Source organism: Zea mays, chromosome 6, assembly GCF_902167145.1.
Source record: "Zea mays cultivar B73 chromosome 6, Zm-B73-REFERENCE-NAM-5.0, whole genome shotgun sequence".
Lineage (NCBI taxonomy): Eukaryota > Viridiplantae > Streptophyta > Magnoliopsida > Poales > Poaceae > Zea > Zea mays.
In genome coordinates this window covers 94,455,288-94,474,393 of record NC_050101.1, presented here as the reverse complement: position 1 = coordinate 94,474,393, position 19,106 = coordinate 94,455,288, and the positions used below count along the sequence as shown (strand labels likewise).

The window sequence follows — 19,106 nt, the reverse complement described above, 5'->3', positions numbered from 1 at the left end:
TGCAGTTTGTTTCTAAGTTGTTCGTACTATTATTGAATTAAAGAGTTTGTTTTTTTACTTTTTAGTAAGTTCTTTTTTGTCTAGAGTTTTTTTTGTTCAAGCGATTTCATGACTCATCTGATTTAAAAACAAAACCATTTTTCTGCTTTTTGTACTATCTCTATTAATATATTATAAATGCAGAGCTCATCCCATCATCCCACCCCCCTAAATTTTTCTCCATTTCTTTTCTCCATTTTTTCTGCAATTTTTTGCTCATGTTTCTTGAAGAGAAAACACATATTGAACTTTTGGTCAAACAAAAAAAAGCTGTGATAATAGGAACTTCTTTTATCATCTTGTCCTCTACGGCTCTACTTAGATAATAGGAACTTCTTTATCATCTCCATAAACTCAAGTAGATTGGAATCTGTGGCAGCTAAATAATGTTTTTGCGGTATAAAGTGTGTAAATCATTGCTGGTGGGCCTAGCCAATGGAGCACGACCCAATACCAGATAAGCTAGCTATGCGGTACATGGATGGGTTGATGCGATGGATCTAATCAGGCAAGCATGATCTGTTTTTCAACACTTTGTTTTTGCAAGCGATTACATGACTCAACTGAAAGAAAAACAAACTTTTTTTGCTGTTTGCACCAACTATATGAATATATCATAATTGCACAGTCCATCCCTTCCCCTTTCTCCACTAAGTGTTCTTCGTGTTTCTCTCTATTTTTTCTGCATCTTTTTCAGTGTGAGTGTTGGTGGTTCTGTTAGGAGGGGGATCAGTAATTCTTCAAGGTGCTGTTCTTTTCATCTTCTTCTTCTCCTTTCCTTGTGGGCCTATAAACACAAATTATAGATTTTAAGTCAATGTAATTATAAAAAAACCAAAAGTAGGTTTTTTTAGATAGACATACTTGCTGCTGCATTGCTTGTTTTCTTGTTTTTCTTTTGCTCTGCCTTCTTCATCTTGATGCGGATTTCCTCCACTAGTGGCTTTAACCTTGTAGGTTTTTTTGGCCTTCCTTTCTGTTTAACTGCTTCATGGTTATGCAGATTTTCAACTACTGGTCTTGTATGTTTTGCAGCATTGTCTTCCTTCTCTCGTCCTGTCGAAGGTCCTGCTATTACATCTTCTTCAGATGATAGCATTTGGCAAACCTTTTCTTGTAGTTTGTCTAATTCTTCACATATAAACTCCATAGCTTTCTCTGTTTTTGCTGCTGCTGATGTGAGTAATGCTGCTTTCCGGCTCAATAGGTTGTGTCTTAGCACTGGGTGGGTTGGCATTGATGCACGCAGCAGTGGTCCATCTATTTGTTTCTGTTTTTTCTTCCACCTGTTCAGTATGTATTGCTCTGGGATTTTCGTGAGCCCTTCTTCAATGATCACTTTAAGTATATGGGAGCATAAAATGCCATCCTTGTCAAACTTTCCACATACACAAGTGAACTCTTCCATTCCATATGTTAGGTTAGCCATAACAAGGTACCTCCTTTTTATGTGGCTTTTCTTCTTGGTTTGATTTTGGATACACCTCGAAAGTATGCAGATTAGATGTTCTGTTGTAACTTAGCCTTGGTGTTGATTGCAACTGGAACTGGAATTTCTTGAATATGTTTCTATTGTAGACTTCTTGTGCTTGCCTCTCTATTGTATATCCAAACATTAGTTCTTTTGGACGTTTACGATTGCTTTCATTATCCTCATACTCCTATGACACATTCACTTGCTCCACAATCCTTTGGTACTCACGCAAGAAGCTGATCACACTATAAGTCGAAGTCACATTGTCTTTAAACCTTGAGTTTGTCCCCTCGCTTCTACCTGTGCTTTGCAAGAATGGGAAGAAGTCATTTTTGAAATATACTGGTATGAACCTGGCTCTTGTTTCCCACATTTTGCTGAAATACTTGTTGTTTTCTAGATGGTAGTCCTCAACCATTTGCTTCCAGCCCCTCTCAAATTCAGATACAGTTAGTGAATAGTTAACTATGTCCTCAAAGTCCTCTGGCATTCCTATATTTCTTGCAAAGCAATTTCCATTTTTCTGGTAGCATTTGCTTTTTATGTGGAAGAAGCAATTCCTATGCACTGTTTCAGGGAAGACCTCTTTGATCGCAGGTCTCATTGCCATATCTTGATATGTTATTATTGTGCGGGGATGTTTGCCTCCCATGGCCTCAAGGAATGTCTTGAATATCCACTTGAATGTTTCTATTGTTTCATCAGAAATGAATGCACATGCGAACAAGCATGTATGTGCATGCCCTGTAACACCCACAAATGGCGCAAATGGCAGGTTGTACTTGTTAGTCATGTACGTGGTGTCGAAACTGATGCAATCTCCATACATCTCGTAGTATTTCAAAGATGTCCCATCTGCCCAAAACATGTGCTTCACCTTTTTATCTTCATCAATGACAATTCTGTAGAAGAAATTTGGATCTTCCTTCTGTTTTTCCTGAAAAAACTGCAGTGCTTGTGTCATATCATTCCCTGTTACTTCCTTGTTTATTTTAGTTCTGTAGTTGCTAACATCTTTTTTTTGTACGACAATGCTGTCATACCTCCTCTCAGATAAGACAATATAGCTATCATCTTCTGTGTAGGTATGTTGTTGTGGTTCAATGTTCTTATAATTCCTTTTTCCATATCTGTCATGTACTTATGCCCACTAAACATGTTGTTGATGTCTGCTGGTCTGAGCTCATGATTATGTTCCAAGTCTAACTTATCAATCACCCATTTTTGTCCATGTTCCTTTATAACCATGAATACTCTGCAATCTGTTTTAACTTGGACATTTGTATTCCTTTTTGGGCCTTTCTCGCAGCGCTTTTTTTCTATGCAAATATCTTGTTCCTGCTGGTTTGTCTTTTTTGTTTTGCCATGTTTGTTACATTTCAGCTCCACCTTTGTTACTTCATTGCTTCTTTTTTGTTGGAAGTCCTGAAAGTGTGGGTGATTGCTGGTTTAAAACCAGCCAAAAAACCATAGAAGAATAAGAAGTGCTCTGCATCTCCCCTGGTCTTAAATTCCATCCCAACTTGAGGTGTGTATTTGCTGTCTATTGATGCATTGTTCCCTTCTGTTGCAGCTATCTGCTCACTCATAATGAAGGCATCAATCTGATCCTCTGTTAACTCTTCATCTCCTGCATTTGTTGTTTCAGCTTCTGCATCATCAAAGTTTGCACTAGCACTCGATGTTTTAGTTTCTTTTCCATCATCATTTTGCGCACATTCAGTTAGTTGTTGTACATGCATTATCTCAAAGAGATCCCTGTGGTATACTGCTTCCCCATATTTAGATGTATCAGCTTCATTGCATTCCCCAAATATCTCCTACAAAAAAATTCAGTTTTTTAGTTAGTTTTCTAATTTTTATTTATGTTATGAAATGTATATTAATATTATTTTTTCCCACAGACCCCCACACTTACCTTGGATATGTCTGCACTTGCAAGCGGGGAGTTTTCCTCAAGAATCATCTGTGTGTATGTCTCACATGGTTCTCCTAGTAGGTTGTTGTTCATTGTTTCATTTTGTGTGCATAGGCCACTTTGCATTTCATTGCCTACTTCACTCACTGATTCTCCTTGCGAGTTATATATCTGTTCCATCATCAGATCCATGTATCCACCCTGCATAATCATCAAGGATCAATTAAATTCCCATATATAATTTAGTAGGTGTTGTTCATGTTTTTTTGCATTTTATTACCTGGTTTGAAACATATCCTGTTAACACATCCTATTGCCGCTATAAACATCATTGTTAACATCATTGTTTATGTTATGAAATGTATATTACTATTATTTTTTCCCACACACCCCCACACTTACCTTGGATATGTCTGCATTTGCAAGCGTTGAGTCCTCCTCAAGAATCATCTGTGTGTATGTCTCACATGGGGCCACTAGTAGGTTTTTGTTCATGGTTTCATTTTGTGTGCATAGGGCACTTTGCATTTCATTGCCTAGTTCACTCACTGATTCTCCTTGCGAGTTACGTATCTGTTCCATCATCAGATCCATGTATCCACCCTGCATAATCATCAAGGATCAATTGAATTCCCATATATAATTTAGTAGGTGTTGTTCATGTTTTTTTTTTGCATTTTATTACCTGGTTTGAAACATATGGCAGCGTCATTTGTGCGTATATCTGAGTACTGCTTGATCCATTTTGAGTAAAACGCCTTCCAGCCATCTGTTTTTTGCACATTCATAAAAAATCACAAAAAGTTTTTTAGTCTTCAAAACATGTGGATAGAATTTTTTTCATCTTATTCAACTGTAATTACGGGAATTCTCATATACTTTTTACCTGAGTACTTCCAATTATCTCCAATATATGCTGCTGAAAATTGGTAATTTCATCTTCTGAGAATATGTTGTCTTCAGTGACAAACTTGTTAGTACCATCAACATGAATCTGCGAAAAGGGAAAGAAAATTTATGCCCAGTTTTTTTTTCAATCTTGGCTGTTTTTTTGTGTTATGTGGATTTTTTTGCCTTGTATTTGTGTTTTTGCTCTGGTTGTTTTCAGCTTAGTCAGAGGATGTTCAGATCATGCAGATATAGTTCTTGGAGGCGGAGGGCAGAGGGAAGTTCATGTGTAGCTTTTTTTGTGTGTTTTGCGGCAGATCATCAGGGGAGGGAGGGGGGGGCAAAAACTAATGGATAGTGTGTTAGTCTTCTATCCAATCGAAGAGGTAATACAAATATTTTTTTGCATATGTTAATCCAATTTTGAATAAGTAATACAAACTAGGAGTGGGTGAGAAATCTATTATGATATCTTCTAATTATCATGTTTTTTTGTTGCAGGTGTTTTTTACATGGGATGTTTAAGAAAAATCCGAGCATGGGATGTTTGTCAAGTAATACAAACTAGGAGTGGGTGAGATATCTGTCTGTCTGTCAAGTCTGTTTGAATTAGATCATCTGATCTGATCTACCAGGATGCCTTGTCTTGCCGGTTCTGATGGCGGATTTCTTCATGGCTGACCAGCTAACCAGCCAGGTAAACTGTGCTCAGCCATACACTAGGCATGCATGGAGAGCTAGCCATTGTACTTATTACGTTGCGGCTCAAAATGTCTTGTTTTGCAGATCCCACTGCTAAGACACCTCGAGTTCACGGGGGTGCTACTTCATGGCTGAAAATTTCAGAACTCACGCGCATGGAAGCTGTACTAGCAGCTCCCAATTCAAGAACCTGGCATACATGCTCTCTTTCCTGCTATACTACTGGCGAGCAATGCAGGTAGACTGACATTGAACGAATCTAGCAGATCTATCTGCTCATCATACTAACTAAAATGGTCTACTGCTGCATGCTAGTGTCTAAGAAGGTAATTGGAAGAAGGCCACGACATGAACCAGCTTGCTAACGCCGGCAAGTACGTATCAGCGATGGTGTTTTAAACCAGAAAGCATCTCGTGGCACGGAAAGCCATGGGAGCTTTGACTTTTTTGGTTGGGGTGAAAGAGTGGGCAGAGATGCTGTGTTGTTTATTTCGAGCATGGGAATTTTTTTCTTCTGCAAAAATCCAGGGGGCCTCAACTTTTTTGAACAGAGAAGCATCAATCAAAATGAGATGGGGGGCACGGATGAGTATACCTTTTCAATTTCTTTGCCTCTTTCATCTTCCTCTGTCATCATCATGTACTTTGTATCCTCATAGACATTGAACGTTCTGTTCTTTTTTTCTGGAGAGGGGGGAGGATTTTGTGCTGGGCGCTGGCGGCTGGGGTGGAGGGCTGGCGGCTGGGGTTTTGTGGTTTTGTGTTGGGGGCTGCTGGTGGCTGGCTGGAGGGCTGGCGACTGGGGGGTTGTGTACTGCACTGGGCTTTTTTGTTGCCTTTGTACTGCACTGGGTTTTGTGGATTTGTGTGCTGGGGGTGGTTTTGTTGTTAGCTTTTCCCTTTTTTCATGTGTACTACATTTGGGCTGGTAGGCGGTACATGTGGAGGGTTGGCCCAATGCGTGAGATACCTGTTTGTTTTATCTGCCGTGCTGGGTTGGACGCCTTTTTTGCCTTTTGTGGAGTTTTCCATGTGCCATGCAATTCTGTCTATTGGTACGATATGTTTCTGTTCACCTATGCTGGGTTTTCCGTGTTCTGTTTTTAGTTTCCCACTGTTTTTTTGTGCTTTAGTGGTAACAGCATAGGAGTTCCCTTTTTTTGTACTTCCTTTCCTTTTTTTGTCATAAGCTGTTGCGGTAATGAAATGTTTGTTTGTTCCTTTTTGTACTTGTAGACACTTATTAGGACCTGGAATGCTTTGAATTTTGTGCAGCTTTATTTAAGCCTGAGCCTGACGAAGCCTCTGTAACCACACACTTGAATATGTCCAGTTTGCAAGTATATTAGTGTGGAAAACTGGAAATCCTGTCCATGAAGCTCCATTGAATATTTTTCTAAAAAAAATTGAATCGTATTTGCTAAAATGGTGTTACATATTACCATTGCTTCTTATTGCAGCATGTCAGCCATAGACTTCTATTGTTCAGTTGACAAGGTTGAAGGGGCCGACGGAAAAGATCGTGTGGTGGTCACATTTGATGGGAAGTATTTGCCTTACACTGAACAGGTCCGTGTCTTCTTCCTGTTTTTTCAGCTGCCACTCTGTTACTTGTTAGCTCATGGTGCTGAACTGCATCTGCTTGCTAGCCATATAATACCAAACATATAGTTCTTTTCAGACATTTAATGTGTACGCTGTGTTTTTTCTTGTTGTTGCGAAGAGGGTGTAATAAATTGCGACTGGAGGGCCAATGCTGGTTGTTTGCTCTGCAAGCTACAGCCTAATGCTATCATTCTCCTGTTTTGGGTGGTTGTTTGTTTTTGCTTGTCTTTGGAAGATAATTGTTGTTGCCGCTAAATGCCTAATAGACAATTGTCTATTTTTTTATTTGGAGTATATAATGATTTTCATGTAATTAGCATTGCAACTCATAGAATAGCAGCCTGGGTGTACCTCTGTTTGTGTGGTGCTCATGCTCTACATTGATGATACTCTAGCTCATCTTGAATTTAGCTGCAAATGCAGCTATGTTGGTTTTCCCAAGGGCACGGTGATTTAGAATGTCACCATGTTGGCAGTAGACTAGTTACCAATGCGTGGCCAGACCAAATTTACTATTTATTCACGAGAAAGGGTAGCCAGACTTTTATTATAAATTCCAATAGTATCTTTTACTTTTATGTATTCTGGTATATTTGAGAAGGGCAGACCTAGTACAGTGTGAAAGCATTTTGCGGTTGAAGAATTGCCTCAGTTTATTCCTTTCCCAGACTCATATGAGTTGGGAGCCTCCGGCACTGGGTCTACATTTTTTTATTCTGCTATATTTGGGCATGCTAAGAGCCTAAGGTTAATTCATTTTGCAACAATTTGATATGCTCTGTAGCTGTAAATGTTGTCAAGTTTTTATTAGTGCCTTTTAGTTCCTTTTGCTTATTATGTGCTTTCTGACTCAAACCATTTACTAGATTGTAGCAGCAGTGAATTTGGGAGCTTGAAGCGTTCATCCGAGACATGGAAAAAGTGATCTACCGAGCATATCTCCTTCGATGCAAGCGATTCTTTTCGAAAGAAACTCTTGATTGGTGTGTCTTAGCCCGTGGGAACACCCATTTCTCCTCTCTGGTGAACTACACATAGTGGTTATATGCTCCTCTATGCTCCACAACAAGCAGGCTGATGCATTATTTTTCCTGAAGTTATTATGTTCCAGTCTATGCCAGACATCTACATGTAACTCCACCACCTTGGTCTTTGTTTTGTGCTATTGTATTTGCATGAACTTTCCTTCTCATTTCCCCACTTCTTACCAGCACATCAACTTCTGAAAAGTTTCTTTTCAGGTAGATGATGCTCATATAAGGGGGGTATGCAAATCTCTCTGCACTTTGCCACATACATTGGCATGTGAATGAAGAAATTCAATTCTAGTTGCTAACTTGAAATATTCTAAATTTCATTTCTTATTTTCTCTTTTTGCAGGGTTAATATATTTGCCATCTTCAGCCTACATCTGTTGCTGCCCTAATTAGTTGATTTGTCTTCTGTGTACTATCTGAGGTCAGGCCTCATCCTTGCTACACTTAGTAATTTCATGCTATGTTTGCAGTGGGCTTGTAGTGGAACAGAATTCTACATACTGTGGTAGTTGTTTCATTTTCAGACCTTATCTGCCTTACGGATCATCTTTTTTCTCTGCTCTGAAACTGTCAAAATTCAAATAATTGTAGACCTTATCATATTTTCTAATTGCAGGCAAGATTTTTCCATGTTGTTGTTGTTTTATGTTTTGTCATGTGTTTTCTGTTTTGTCATTTTTTTGTGTGTTATAAGATGTTTCTTTGTAGTTTTTTGTTTTCTATTATGCGGCTACCATGTTATTGTGATGTAATTTATTGTTAGATTTTTCCATGTTTTTTTGTTTTGTTTTGCTCTTGATGTTTTGGTGTTGCTTACTTTCATGTTTTTTGTATTTTTTTATGTATTATGTTGTAATGTAAAGTATTGTATGGTACTATGCTTTTTTTCCATGTATGATTTTGTTTTAGTTTGTTTTTCTAGGTTCTTAAGGAATCAAGTGACGAGGAAAGGGAGAAAGCTGAAGAGATGATGAAGTACTAGGCATCACTTCCCCTGCTCCTTTGATTTTGGTTCGCATCATTGTAATGTCTATCGTGATTTTTGACTTTATGATTTGTTTTAGTTTTGTTCCATGTATGCTTACTTATTTTGTTATGTTTTGCTCTTGATGTTTTGGTATTGCTTACTTTAAAGTTTTTTGTATGATGTTTTTTTGATGTTTTATGTTGTAATGTAAAGTATTGTATGGTACTATGCTTTTTTCCATGTATGATTTTGTTTTAGTTTGATGATGAAGTACTAGGCATCACTTCCCCTGCTCCTTTGATTTTGGTTCGCATCATTTGTAATGTCTATCGTGATTTTTGACTTTACGATTTGTTTTAGTTTTGTTCCATGTATGCTTACTTATTTTGTTATGTTTTGCTCTTGATGTTTTGGTATTGCTTACTTTAATGTTTTTTGTATGATGTTTTTTTGATGTTTTATGTTGTAATGTAAAGTATTGTATGTTACTATGCTTTTTTTCCATGTATGATTTTGTTTTAGTTTTTTTCTAGGTTCTTAAGGAATCAAGTGACGAGGAAAGGGAGAAAGCTGAAGAGATGATGAAGTACTAGGCATCACTTCCCCTGCTCCTTTGATTTTGGTTCGCATCATTGTAATGTCTATCGTGATTTTTGACTTTATGATTTGTTTTAGTTTTGTTCCATGTATGCTTACTTATTTTGTTATGTTATGCTCTTGATGTTTTGGTGTTGCTTACTTTAATGTTTTTTGTATGATGTTTTTTTGATGTTTTATGTTGTAATGTAAAGTATTGTATGGTACTATGCTTTTTTTCCATGTATGATTTTTGTTTTAGTTTGATGATGAAGTACTAGGCATCACTTCCCCTGCTCCTTTGATTTTGGTTCGCATCATTTGTAATGTCTATCGTGATTTTTGACTTCATGATTTGTTTTAGTTTTTTTCCATGTATGCTTACTTATTTTGTTATGTTTTGCTCTTGATGTTTTGGTATTGCTTACTTTAATGTTTTTTGTATGATGTTTTTTGATGTTTTATGTTGTAATGTAAAGTATTGTATGGTACTATGCTTTTTTTTCCATGTATGATTTTGTTTTAGTTTGTTTTTCTAGGTTCTTAAGGAATCAAGTGACGAGGAAAGGGAGAAAGCTGAAGAGATGATGAAGTACTAGGCATCACTTCCCCTGCTCCTTTGATTTTGGTTCGCATCATTTGTAATGTCTATCGTGATTTTTGACTTTATGATTTGTTTTAGTTTTTGTTCCATGTATGCTTACTTATTTTGTTATGTTATGCTCTTGATGTTTTGGTGTTGCTTACTTTAATGTTATTTGTATGATGTTTTATGTTGTAATGTAAAGTATTGTATGGTACTATGCTTTTTTTTCCATGTATGATTTTTGTTTTAGTTTGATGATGAAGTACTAGACATCACTTCCCCTGCTCCTTTGATTTTGGTTCGCATCATTTGTAATGTCTATCGTGATTTTTGACTTTATGATTTGTTTTAGTTTTGTTCCATGTATGCTTACTTATTTTGTTATGTTTTGCTCTTGATGTTTTGGTATTGCTTACTTTAATGTTTTTTGTATGATGTTTTTTTTTATGTTTTATGTTGTAATGTAAAGTATTATATGGTACTATGCTTTTTTTCCATGTATTATTTTGTTTTAGTTTGTTTTTCTAGGTTCTTAAGGAATCAAGTGACGAGGAAAGGGAGAAAGCTGAAGAGATGATGAAGTACTAGGCATCACTTCCCGTGCTCCTTTGATTTTGGTTCGCATCATTTGTAATGTCTATCGTGATTTTTGACTTTATGATTTGTTTTAGTTTTTGTTCCATGTATGCTTACTTATTTTGTTATGTTATGCTCTTGATGTTTTGGTGTTGCTTACTTTAATGTTATTTGTATGATGTTTTTTTTGATGTTTTATGTTGTAATGTAAAGTATTGTATGGTACTATGCTTTTTTTTCCATGTATGATTTTTGTTTTAGTTTGATGATGAAGTACTAGACATCACTTCCCCTGCTCCTTTGATTTTGGTTCGCATCATTTGTAATGTCTATCGTGATTTTTGACTTTATGATTTGTTTTAGTTTTGTTCCATGTATGCTTACTTATTTTGTTATGTTTTGCTCTTGATGTTTTGGTATTGCTTACTTTAATGTTTTTTGTATGATGTTTTTTTGATGTTTTATGTTGTAATGTAAAGTATTATATGGTACTATGCTTTTTTTTCCATGTATTATTTTGTTTTAGTTTGTTTTTCTAGGTTCTTAAGGAATCAAGTGACGAGGAAAGGGAGAAAGCTGAAGAGATGATGAAGTACTAGGCATCACTTCCCCTGCTCCTTTGATTTTGGTTCGCATCATTTGTAATGTCTATCGTGATTTTTGACTTTATGATTTGTTTTAGTTTTTTTCAATGTTATATATTTTTTATTTTTGTCTTTGCTAGGTGGAGAAAAGCCTAGGGATCATGAAGCTGAAAAAGTTGAAGTACTAAGTATCCACTTCCCTTGCAATGTACGCTATTTTCATGTGATGTATGATCTGTTTTGTGAGTTTTTGCTTCATCATTTTTTTCTAGATTTGTGTCTGAGTAGCAAATTTTTCAAAAGTGTTTGGCCTCATGCAGGCAACTACTGTTATCTGAGCACATAACAGTGTTTTTTTTTGTGTTAGAGGTCATTTTTGTTGTTCTACATCTATTTTTCACAAGACAACATGTTAAATATTAACACAACAACTTGTATTGTTTTTTTGTATATTAGTTTTTTCTCTCTATTTTTAGAGAAAAAATCTGCGTGTTTATTATGACCATTAGATCTTGATCTAGTGAATATGAGATGTGTGTGTTTTGTGTTTGCAAAACACACATATTTTCCTTAAAAGAAATCTGCGTGTTTTTTCAGCTAAAAACACACGTGTGTTTTTCGGGCAAAAATTGCCCATGTGCTGTATAGACAGCCCCTAATTTTATAGGCATCAACATGTGATACTATCTTAACCATTATCTAAAAATGTACTATGTGAACACTGGTTAAGTCTCACGAATGTAGATATAATTTCACGTGATCATAACAAAGTACAGCCATTTCACACAACAATTACAATCATAAACAACATGCATGGATGCAGATGAACAGGACCCATGCATACAATACACACATGTCTACGAACGCCAAAAGCACAGACGACGACGACATGCAAGCTAAGGGCGCGGTAATTAATCGGTTGATTCGTACACACGCGGTAGCTAAGCTACCAGTAATTGGGTTTGCAGTATGCAGTAGATTTTATTGGCTATTACAGTACCTCGGTTGCATTGCATTGCTTACTTGCTTTGTTGACGGACGATGCATGAGCGAACTAACCAACCAGCTTGCATTGCCATGCAGTAGGATCGAGCAGCACCACCCAGCATGGTGATGGATGCGCTAGCCCAGGCGGAGGTCGTGGAAGCCGTAGGCCATGCCGTGCAGGTTGGGCTGGCTGGGCACCACGCGGAAGGCGTACATGTCCGGCGGGGCGCCGCCCAGCGCCGCCGCCGCGCCGTCCCAGGCGACGCCGGCGCCCGTGTTGTCCACGTACCCGAACGCCGGGTCCTCCCGCATGCCCTAAAGGAGTCCAAGAAGCTCGTGGATTAATTAGACGTACACATCGATCGACCAGCGCTAAGCTTATTAGCGGAGATCTATCATCAGTATGTAATGAAAAACGCACTAGCTCCTGCTGCAGGTTCTTGTACGCCTCGTGCGAGTGCTTCACCTGCAATGTACGTATGCGCGCACAGCACATACGAGCAGTGTAATTCAGCAACAATGCAAGGTCGATCGATTGAATCGTATCAAAGGAAAAAGCCGCTCTATAGAATACATGTATATTAAACACAACAAATAAACCATGCATGAGGCCTTATTCGGTTATTACTACACCACATAGATAGGATAAAATTGAAAACAAAACAGTAGAGATTTTAACTTGTTATGGATTTAAACTTACCCAATCCACATGTATTAAGATAAGTAACAGGCCCTGAAGTGGCTCAATTCATGAGAAATTGATTAAAAAAAGGTCCTCTTCGTTTGCTCAGACATTCTTACTGCATTTTGTTTTTGAACAAACATATATATATATATATATATATATATATATATATATATATATATATATATATATATAGCTGCAATGTATATTACATACTAGTTATGATTGTGGGAGTGGAAGAACAGGCATACTATGAAACTGATAGCTCAAAAGAAAGGGTAAGCAGCTAGCTATTTGCATATATCTCATGGACAACATTTCAGTGATATATATAGAGAGAGAAAGAAATATTTGGGTGATTTGGAGATGAGCTGGATGCAACGTACATGTTTCAGTCAATATACACAGTACACATGGCTGTGTACGTATTGACAGACTACATACATTCAGTAACAATCAAGCAAAAGTACTTCCACACTAATTAATGAGTCCCATTTCCATACCTCTGCAAATCATAAAGCCTACACCCTCGGTCCTCATCTGTGGGTGCATATCATGCCACGGTGCAACACCATAAAAATCAGCGCTTAACATGCTACTCCCAGCTGATAGCTAGTAGCACGGGGACCAAATAAGCTAGCATGTCATGATCTGTAGGCGGCATGCAGCCTTAGCTAGCTAGCTAGCTAGACACGCAGACGACGACGCATGCGTCGTATGCATGGATGCTCCAACACACTACAGAGTCCTTGCTCGTGCTCAATTCATCCTAGCTTCTAAAAGACAGAGGCCAATGCGCCTACTGATTGGATACAGCTAGCGCTTTGCATATATACATGTGTGGACGAGTGCATCGAGCACATGAGATGGGCCAAGAGATCTAGCGGCCGGTTCTCTACTACAACGTGGAGCTACCTTCAGTAGAGCGCCTCAGATGCTGATTGACATGGGGGAAAGGAGTAGTTGAGTGTGGAAATGCACAGACATGCATGGTAATGTACACTGGACAACAGCTAGATAGGTTGCTGATTTTCGGTTTGAGGCGTGGTGGTGCCTGTCGGATATTTGCTTTCATCACTACTTGAAGAGTCAACAAACGTGCAAGGATAATTTTTCAAGTGTCTGCTCGGTTCTGTTGCTATATTGTGTTAAGAGAAGTGTTGGCAGGGATATTTATTTATTTGTAAGCAAATTATCAGCTGTTTCTATCTTATTTTAAAAGAATCCATGCTTAAATAAGACATAAGAAAAGCTGGATATAATAGCCTAAAAAGAGAGAGAGAAAAGGATGATGAACATAAAACTATGCATTGGCTAGTGTTGTGAGAGCTGTTTTGGAAACGTTTCTATGACCAACATATCAAATCAAGAAACTGGTCACATGTGAAAGGTAAAGAACTAAAGGAGGAACTAGGTATATTATTATTAAACCCATTATTATATATAGATCGATATGCAGGTAAATAAATTTCTGTTCTGTACCAAATTGGGGGCAGCTAAGCTAGCTCTCAAACTTGCCCAATTGACGTATAAGAAAATCTATGTACTTAGCCGATAGAGACCGTATCTTATGAGCAAGGAGCCCTGCTGCTCCCATGAGCAAAATCAATCTAGATCACACTCTCTACATCCAACGGTGCTGCGTCAGAGGGGGTTTTTGTAAAATGTACAGAGTTGCAAAGAATATTTTATAAAACCCCCTGACGCAGCACCGTTGGATGTGGAGGGTGTGGTATGGATTGATTTTGCTCATGGGAGCACTAGCGCTCCTTGCGCATAAGATACGGTCTCTAGCCGATAATGCTAGATTTTCTTACCTTTTTCTTGTAGGTATCAGTCTGCGTGCTGATCACATGGTACTGAAAAATCAAACGAGAGAAGGGATCAGCAAAAGAGGTAGGTAAGTAAGACTAAAACATGGACATGATGAGATGAAATTATTCAAGATTCTAAAAAAATTACTAGTAGCAACAATTTTCTTTTTCCCCACCTTTAATTTTCTTTTGAGAACAAGATCTAATTCTAGTAGACCAATAGAAAAATATTGAATCAGGGCTAAATGTTTTTGTTTAAGGTAAAAAAAGAAAGAAACTTTTATTTGACAGGACTTAATTAGATGCATTGACACTGGGACTGAATTAGTGTACAAGAGATGAATCTATCTCTCCCAGTAAAGAATCCTAAATCTCCTTTTTTTTAACTGCGAACAACACGCCAGAGAGATCTATCTAATGACGGCTTCAAAAACAAGATTCAAAGCCGAATCAGAAGGCATGAACAAAGATCTACCAGCAGCAAGGAGCATGAAATATGAACAGATCTGAAGAGCGCATCATCAGCCCGCAGAAGAGATAATATGACAGATCTATACCTAACTAGCTAGGACTAGCTAGGGGAGTCAGAAAAAAAAAACGCAAGAGATTAGGGTTTGTACGTGCCTTCCTATGGCGAACCTCCTTGAGAGCCGCGTCGACGTTTTGCTCGAGGCCGCGCAGCTCGTCGAAGTCCAGACTGTCCAGATCCTCGCCCATCCTTTGCCTGATTGATGAGCACAGCAGCACACAAATCAGCAAGCCTGTGTGCTCGGAGCTAATTCATGTAAACTCGCGGATCCATCCCTCGTAGTATACGGGGACATCTCGCTCAGAAAATCCACATGCATATGAGGAATAAGCACAGGAAGAGGAAAGTGGCGGTTGTTCGTCCGTGCTGTGTTGACCTAATCTCTGTGCGCAGACCACGATTGATGTCCTTGAGATGGCTCAGCGTGCGCTGCATATTCTGCAGAGAGATCAAAACCAATAAAGCATGGAAAATCGTTTAGAGCTTTAGATCTCATCATCTCATGGACATGTGGATAAAGCAGCGAGCGAAGCAAAAGAGAGGAGGCGGCGGCCAGCAGCAAGCAAGGAAAGGAAAGGAAAGGAAAGACACAAGGGGCCGGGGAAACGAATATGGCTGACGGACGGACCTCATACTGCTCGATCCATAGGCTGGTCCCGATGGCCTGCTGGTACCGGTCAAAGATGGTCTTGATGCTGCGATTGAACCAACCAACCAACACACACGCAGATCGATCAGCCAGCGAATTGAAGCAGCGCGCGGAGGCCAGGAGGAGGGAGGGGAGATGGAAGAGGAAGAGCAGGCACTAGTGCACTACTGAGTAGAGTACTGACTCGGTTCCGGGGCTGCAGAACTCGTGGTACTTGCCGGTGGAGGAGAACATGATGATGGCGACCTGGGCGTCGCAGAGCACGGTGAGCTCGCGCGCCTTCTTCATGATCCCCGTCCGGCGCTTGGAGTAGGTCACCTGGCGGTTGGTGGCGTTCTCGATCCGCTTGATCTCGATCTTGCCGCGCCCCATCGTCGCCGCCGCCGTCCCGGGGGGGCGCTCCGCCTCCAGCGTCTCGATCCGGATGGGACTTGGGAGTTGGGAGAGGAGAGAGAGACCTGGAGAGTTAGGAGGATGCAGCTAGCAGAGCTGTCTGAGCGAGCAGCACAACAGGCCGGTGCTGCCGCTGCCGCTGCTAGCTAGGTGGTGGTAATAAGGAGAGGAGGGGAGGCGGTGGTGCCAAGGAAGCAAGCAAGGACAAGGCGTGTGCGTGTGCATTTCGGGGTGGCGAGGACGGGGCGCGGTGCGCGGCGTGGACGGGGACAGCTGCCCGATCCGTGAAAGGCGTGGGGCACCGTGCCCGCCCGCCCGCCCGCGTGCCGTATTGTGGGTGCCGTGCAGTGCCCGCCCGCGCCCGGCCCCTGTGATCTGACGCGGCGTGGGTGTAAGCGCCGGCCGGCTGGGTCGATCTCGGCGCGTTTCCAATCAATCCACCGTGCCGTCCGTCGGTCAGCCGTGGTGGCGGCTTTTGGCACAACGGTTAGCACGGTTTTGGCTTCCGGATCCTCTTCTCCGGCACACTCCCTCCTCCTTTGCTTTCTCTTCTTCTCTTGGCCTCCTCCTTTTGCACCGGCTGTCAACTCTCGATCACACACCTCCTGCTAGCAGGTAGCAGCTATCGTCTACCTCCTTGTTAGCTACCTAGCGTCGTCACGTCACCTCACCGGCATCAAATCAAACCGCTCGCTCGGTCGCTCTACACAACCATGCATTAATTACCGGGCCATGATTACATGCATGATCAAAGTCTGTTTGGTTCTACTCCAAGTGACAACTGACAAGCTAGTTTAGATGTACTCCACTGTTAAGTTAGCGGGTAGAGAGAAGGTGGATTGAAGAAGAAGAACTAGAAGAGGGAAGAGTTGGGCGAAGGAATCAGGTTTATGTTCTTCGTTACCTCTTCCGGTCTGACTTTCTCCTTATATGGCAACGACGCCGTTCTATTACACGGCACATGGCCCAATTGTAAACGCCACAGCAACTATTACACGACCTAAGTTGGCTCAAGATATTTTGGGTTCAGCTTATTCACACGCCTCAGCCTGTTCACTTAAACTCAAACTTCCCGCGCTTTCTCTTCATCAGTATTCAGGTTGTGGTTGCCTTCAGTTTCATCAGCCTGCGCCGCTCCGCTGTCCACATTTCCCCCCCCCCCCCGCCTTGGAAGACTGCTTGCCCCCAAGCCGGTGCTTCAGGAAACCGAGAACAGAGAGCCACAACATCTTCCCAAGTTGCTAAAGAGTCATCCATACCGGACCAGACCACTTTGATGTGTGCTACCAGCTCACCCCCGCACTCAATCATCCTGCGCTGCAGCACTCAGATGGGCACCTGAACTAGCCTGAGATCATCAGGCAATGAAGGAACTAACACTTGGTTGTGACCAACCGCTTTCTTCAGTTGAGAAACGTGTATGACTAGATGGTTAGAACTAGTAGAAGGCAGCTGCAAGAGATAAGCCACTGGTCCCACTTTAGCCAAGATTTGGTAAGCTCCAAAGAATTTGAATGCCAGTTTTTTATTGACAGGTGTAGCCACGGAGGACTGAATGTATGGTTGCAATTTCAAATACACCCAGTCACCCACATCGAAATGCCTCTCTGATCGATGTTTATCAGCCTGCTTCTTCATTCTATCCTGTGCACGAGTCAGATGTAACTTAATGACCCGAATCATCAACTCCCTTTCCTTCAACCATTCCTCCAACTCCATGTTAGTAACCACTGCTTTGGATGAAATACCAAAGTGACGAGGAGCATAACCATATAAAACCTCAAATGGGGTGCGCCCAAGTACGGAGTGAAAAGAAGTATTATACCAATACTCGGCGACAGACAACCATTTAGACCACTTCACTGGGAAGGCGTGCACAAAACAGCGCAAAAAATGTTTCCAAACATTGGTTTAACCTCTCGGTTTGACCATCCGATTGAGGATGACGTGGTATCCTGGCCCCTAGGATGGTGATATCCTGGCCCAAGGCTTAATAGAATTAATAGAGTATCCATAACAACAAGGTGCATCTTCTTTTTTGGAAGCCTATCTCGAAAGAACCTCCAAGTTAAGCGTGCTTGGCTTGGAGCAATTTGGGATGGGTGACCGACTGGGAAGTTTTTCTTGGGTGCGCATGAGTAAGGACAAAGTGTGCACAAAAGACTCGTGCTGGTCTGTGGGGACAGTATATGATCCTAGAGAGCTGCCAGGAGTAAGTATCGCTGGTCCAGGTATTGGACGAGGTGTTACAGATTAGGGCTGGAAACGAGCCGAGCCGAGCTCGGCTCGACGTGGCTCGGTGCAGCTGCGAGCCGAGCCAGGCTCGGCTCGGTCATTTTGCGAGCCCGACCTAGAGGCTCGGCTCGGCTCGGTAACGGCTCGCGAGCCGGCTCGAGCCAGCTCGCGAGCCTCACACTAAATCACGTTTAGAGTATAAATTATATATTTTTTATTATATATAAGATAAAAAAAATTATGTATTATATATTTTTAGACTACAATATAAGTGTATCACATATCAAGTTTAAGAAATTCAATAAAATAGTTCAAAACATAACAATAATATGGTATAATAGTATACTTGACGTTGTTAGCTCGGCTCGCGAGCTGGACCGAGCCGGCTCGGCTCGGCTCGCAGTTCTGGCGAGCTACAAAATCAGGCTCGGCTCGGGCTCGTTTTGGCTCGCGAGCCGGCTCGAGCCGAGCCGAGCCTCACCGAGCCCGAGCCGGCTCGTCGAGCCCGAGCCAAATTTCCACCCCTATTACAGATGATAGGCCAAAGACATACACAACCGTGCATCAGTCAACTGAAACAATTGTTGCCAAAACAAACTGGTGAAGATTCGATCCCGATCGGAAATAATATTGGTTGGCAACCCGTGTAGTCGATAGACTTGATCCAAGAACAACTTAGTCACCTTAGGAGCAGTGAAGGGGTGAAGCAATGGAAGGAAATGTCCATATTTTGAGAACTTGTCAATAACCACTAGGATACAATTGTAGTTAGCGGATCTAGGTAGTCCCTCAATGAAATCAAGTGATATAGTGAGCCAAGTATGATTAGGCACTGCAAGAGGCTGCAATAACCCTAGGTATC

The 19,106-nt window shown here is 40.8% G+C and overlaps 2 protein-coding genes and 1 long non-coding RNA gene across 5 annotated transcripts; 1 reads left to right on the top strand and 2 right to left on the bottom strand.

Annotated features, from left to right (window-relative positions):
• Positions 1-540: 540 nt before the first annotated feature.
• LOC103629569 (uncharacterized) lies at positions 541-5,828 on the bottom strand. 2 transcript variants are annotated; one of them, XM_020539303.3, is made up of 7 exons: positions 5,617-5,828; positions 4,318-4,425; positions 4,117-4,200; positions 3,834-4,034; positions 3,432-3,632; positions 904-3,333; positions 541-826 (listed from the first exon to the last, which is right to left on the bottom strand). In XM_020539303.3, the coding sequence occupies exons 1-6, from the start codon at positions 5,659-5,661 to the stop codon at positions 2,908-2,910; spliced, it is 1,065 nt and encodes a 354-aa protein (XP_020394892.1). In that variant the 5' UTR covers positions 5,662-5,828; the 3' UTR covers positions 541-826; positions 904-2,907. The 2 variants fall into 2 exon arrangements, with proteins under 2 accessions (XP_020394892.1, XP_020394893.1); XM_020539304.3 differs by lacking the exon at positions 3,432-3,632 and having other exon boundaries at positions 5,617-5,826.
• A 1,005-nt stretch (positions 5,829-6,833) lies between these two features.
• On the top strand, positions 6,834-8,286 carry LOC109940332 (uncharacterized). Of its 2 annotated transcripts, none has more exons than XR_002263118.2 (3): positions 6,834-7,757; positions 7,868-7,891; positions 8,007-8,286. It is a non-coding gene; the product is annotated as an uncharacterized lncRNA (long non-coding RNA). The 2 variants fall into 2 exon arrangements; XR_002263119.3 differs by having other exon boundaries at positions 7,714-7,757; positions 7,838-7,891; positions 8,007-8,132.
• Positions 8,287-11,681: 3,395 nt separating this feature from the next.
• Positions 11,682-16,127, bottom strand: LOC541799 (silky 1). Its single transcript, NM_001111481.2, has 7 exons — positions 15,801-16,127; positions 15,596-15,662; positions 15,344-15,405; positions 15,063-15,162; positions 14,442-14,483; positions 12,361-12,405; positions 11,682-12,254 (listed from the first exon to the last, which is right to left on the bottom strand). The coding sequence occupies exons 1-7, from the start codon at positions 15,986-15,988 to the stop codon at positions 12,075-12,077; spliced, it is 684 nt and encodes a 227-aa protein (NP_001104951.1). The 5' UTR covers positions 15,989-16,127; the 3' UTR covers positions 11,682-12,074.
• Between the last annotated feature and the right edge of the window lie 2,979 nt (positions 16,128-19,106).

Excerpts from the sequence above, each read along its gene's own strand:
- LOC103629569 (XM_020539303.3), bottom strand. The coding sequence starts at position 5,661 with ATGATGATGACAGAGGAAGATGAAAGAGGCAAAGAAATTGAAAAG. Across the intron at positions 4,201-4,317 it reads AGATAATTGGAAGTACTCAG|ATGGCTGGAAGGCGTTTTAC; the intron begins GTAAAAAGTATA and ends TGCAAAAAACAG. Across the intron at positions 3,334-3,431 it reads CAAGTGCAGACATATCCAAG|GAGATATTTGGGGAATGCAA; the intron begins GTAAGTGTGGGG and ends ATTTTTTTGTAG.
- LOC541799 (NM_001111481.2), bottom strand. The coding sequence starts at position 15,988 with ATGGGGCGCGGCAAGATCGAGATCAAGCGGATCGAGAACGCCACCAAC. Across the intron at positions 15,406-15,595 it reads TATGGATCGAGCAGTATGAG|AATATGCAGCGCACGCTGAG; the intron begins GTCCGTCCGTCA and ends ATCTCTCTGCAG. Across the intron at positions 12,255-12,360 it reads AGAACCTGCAGCAGGAGCTA|GGCATGCGGGAGGACCCGGC; the intron begins GTGCGTTTTTCA and ends GGACTCCTTTAG.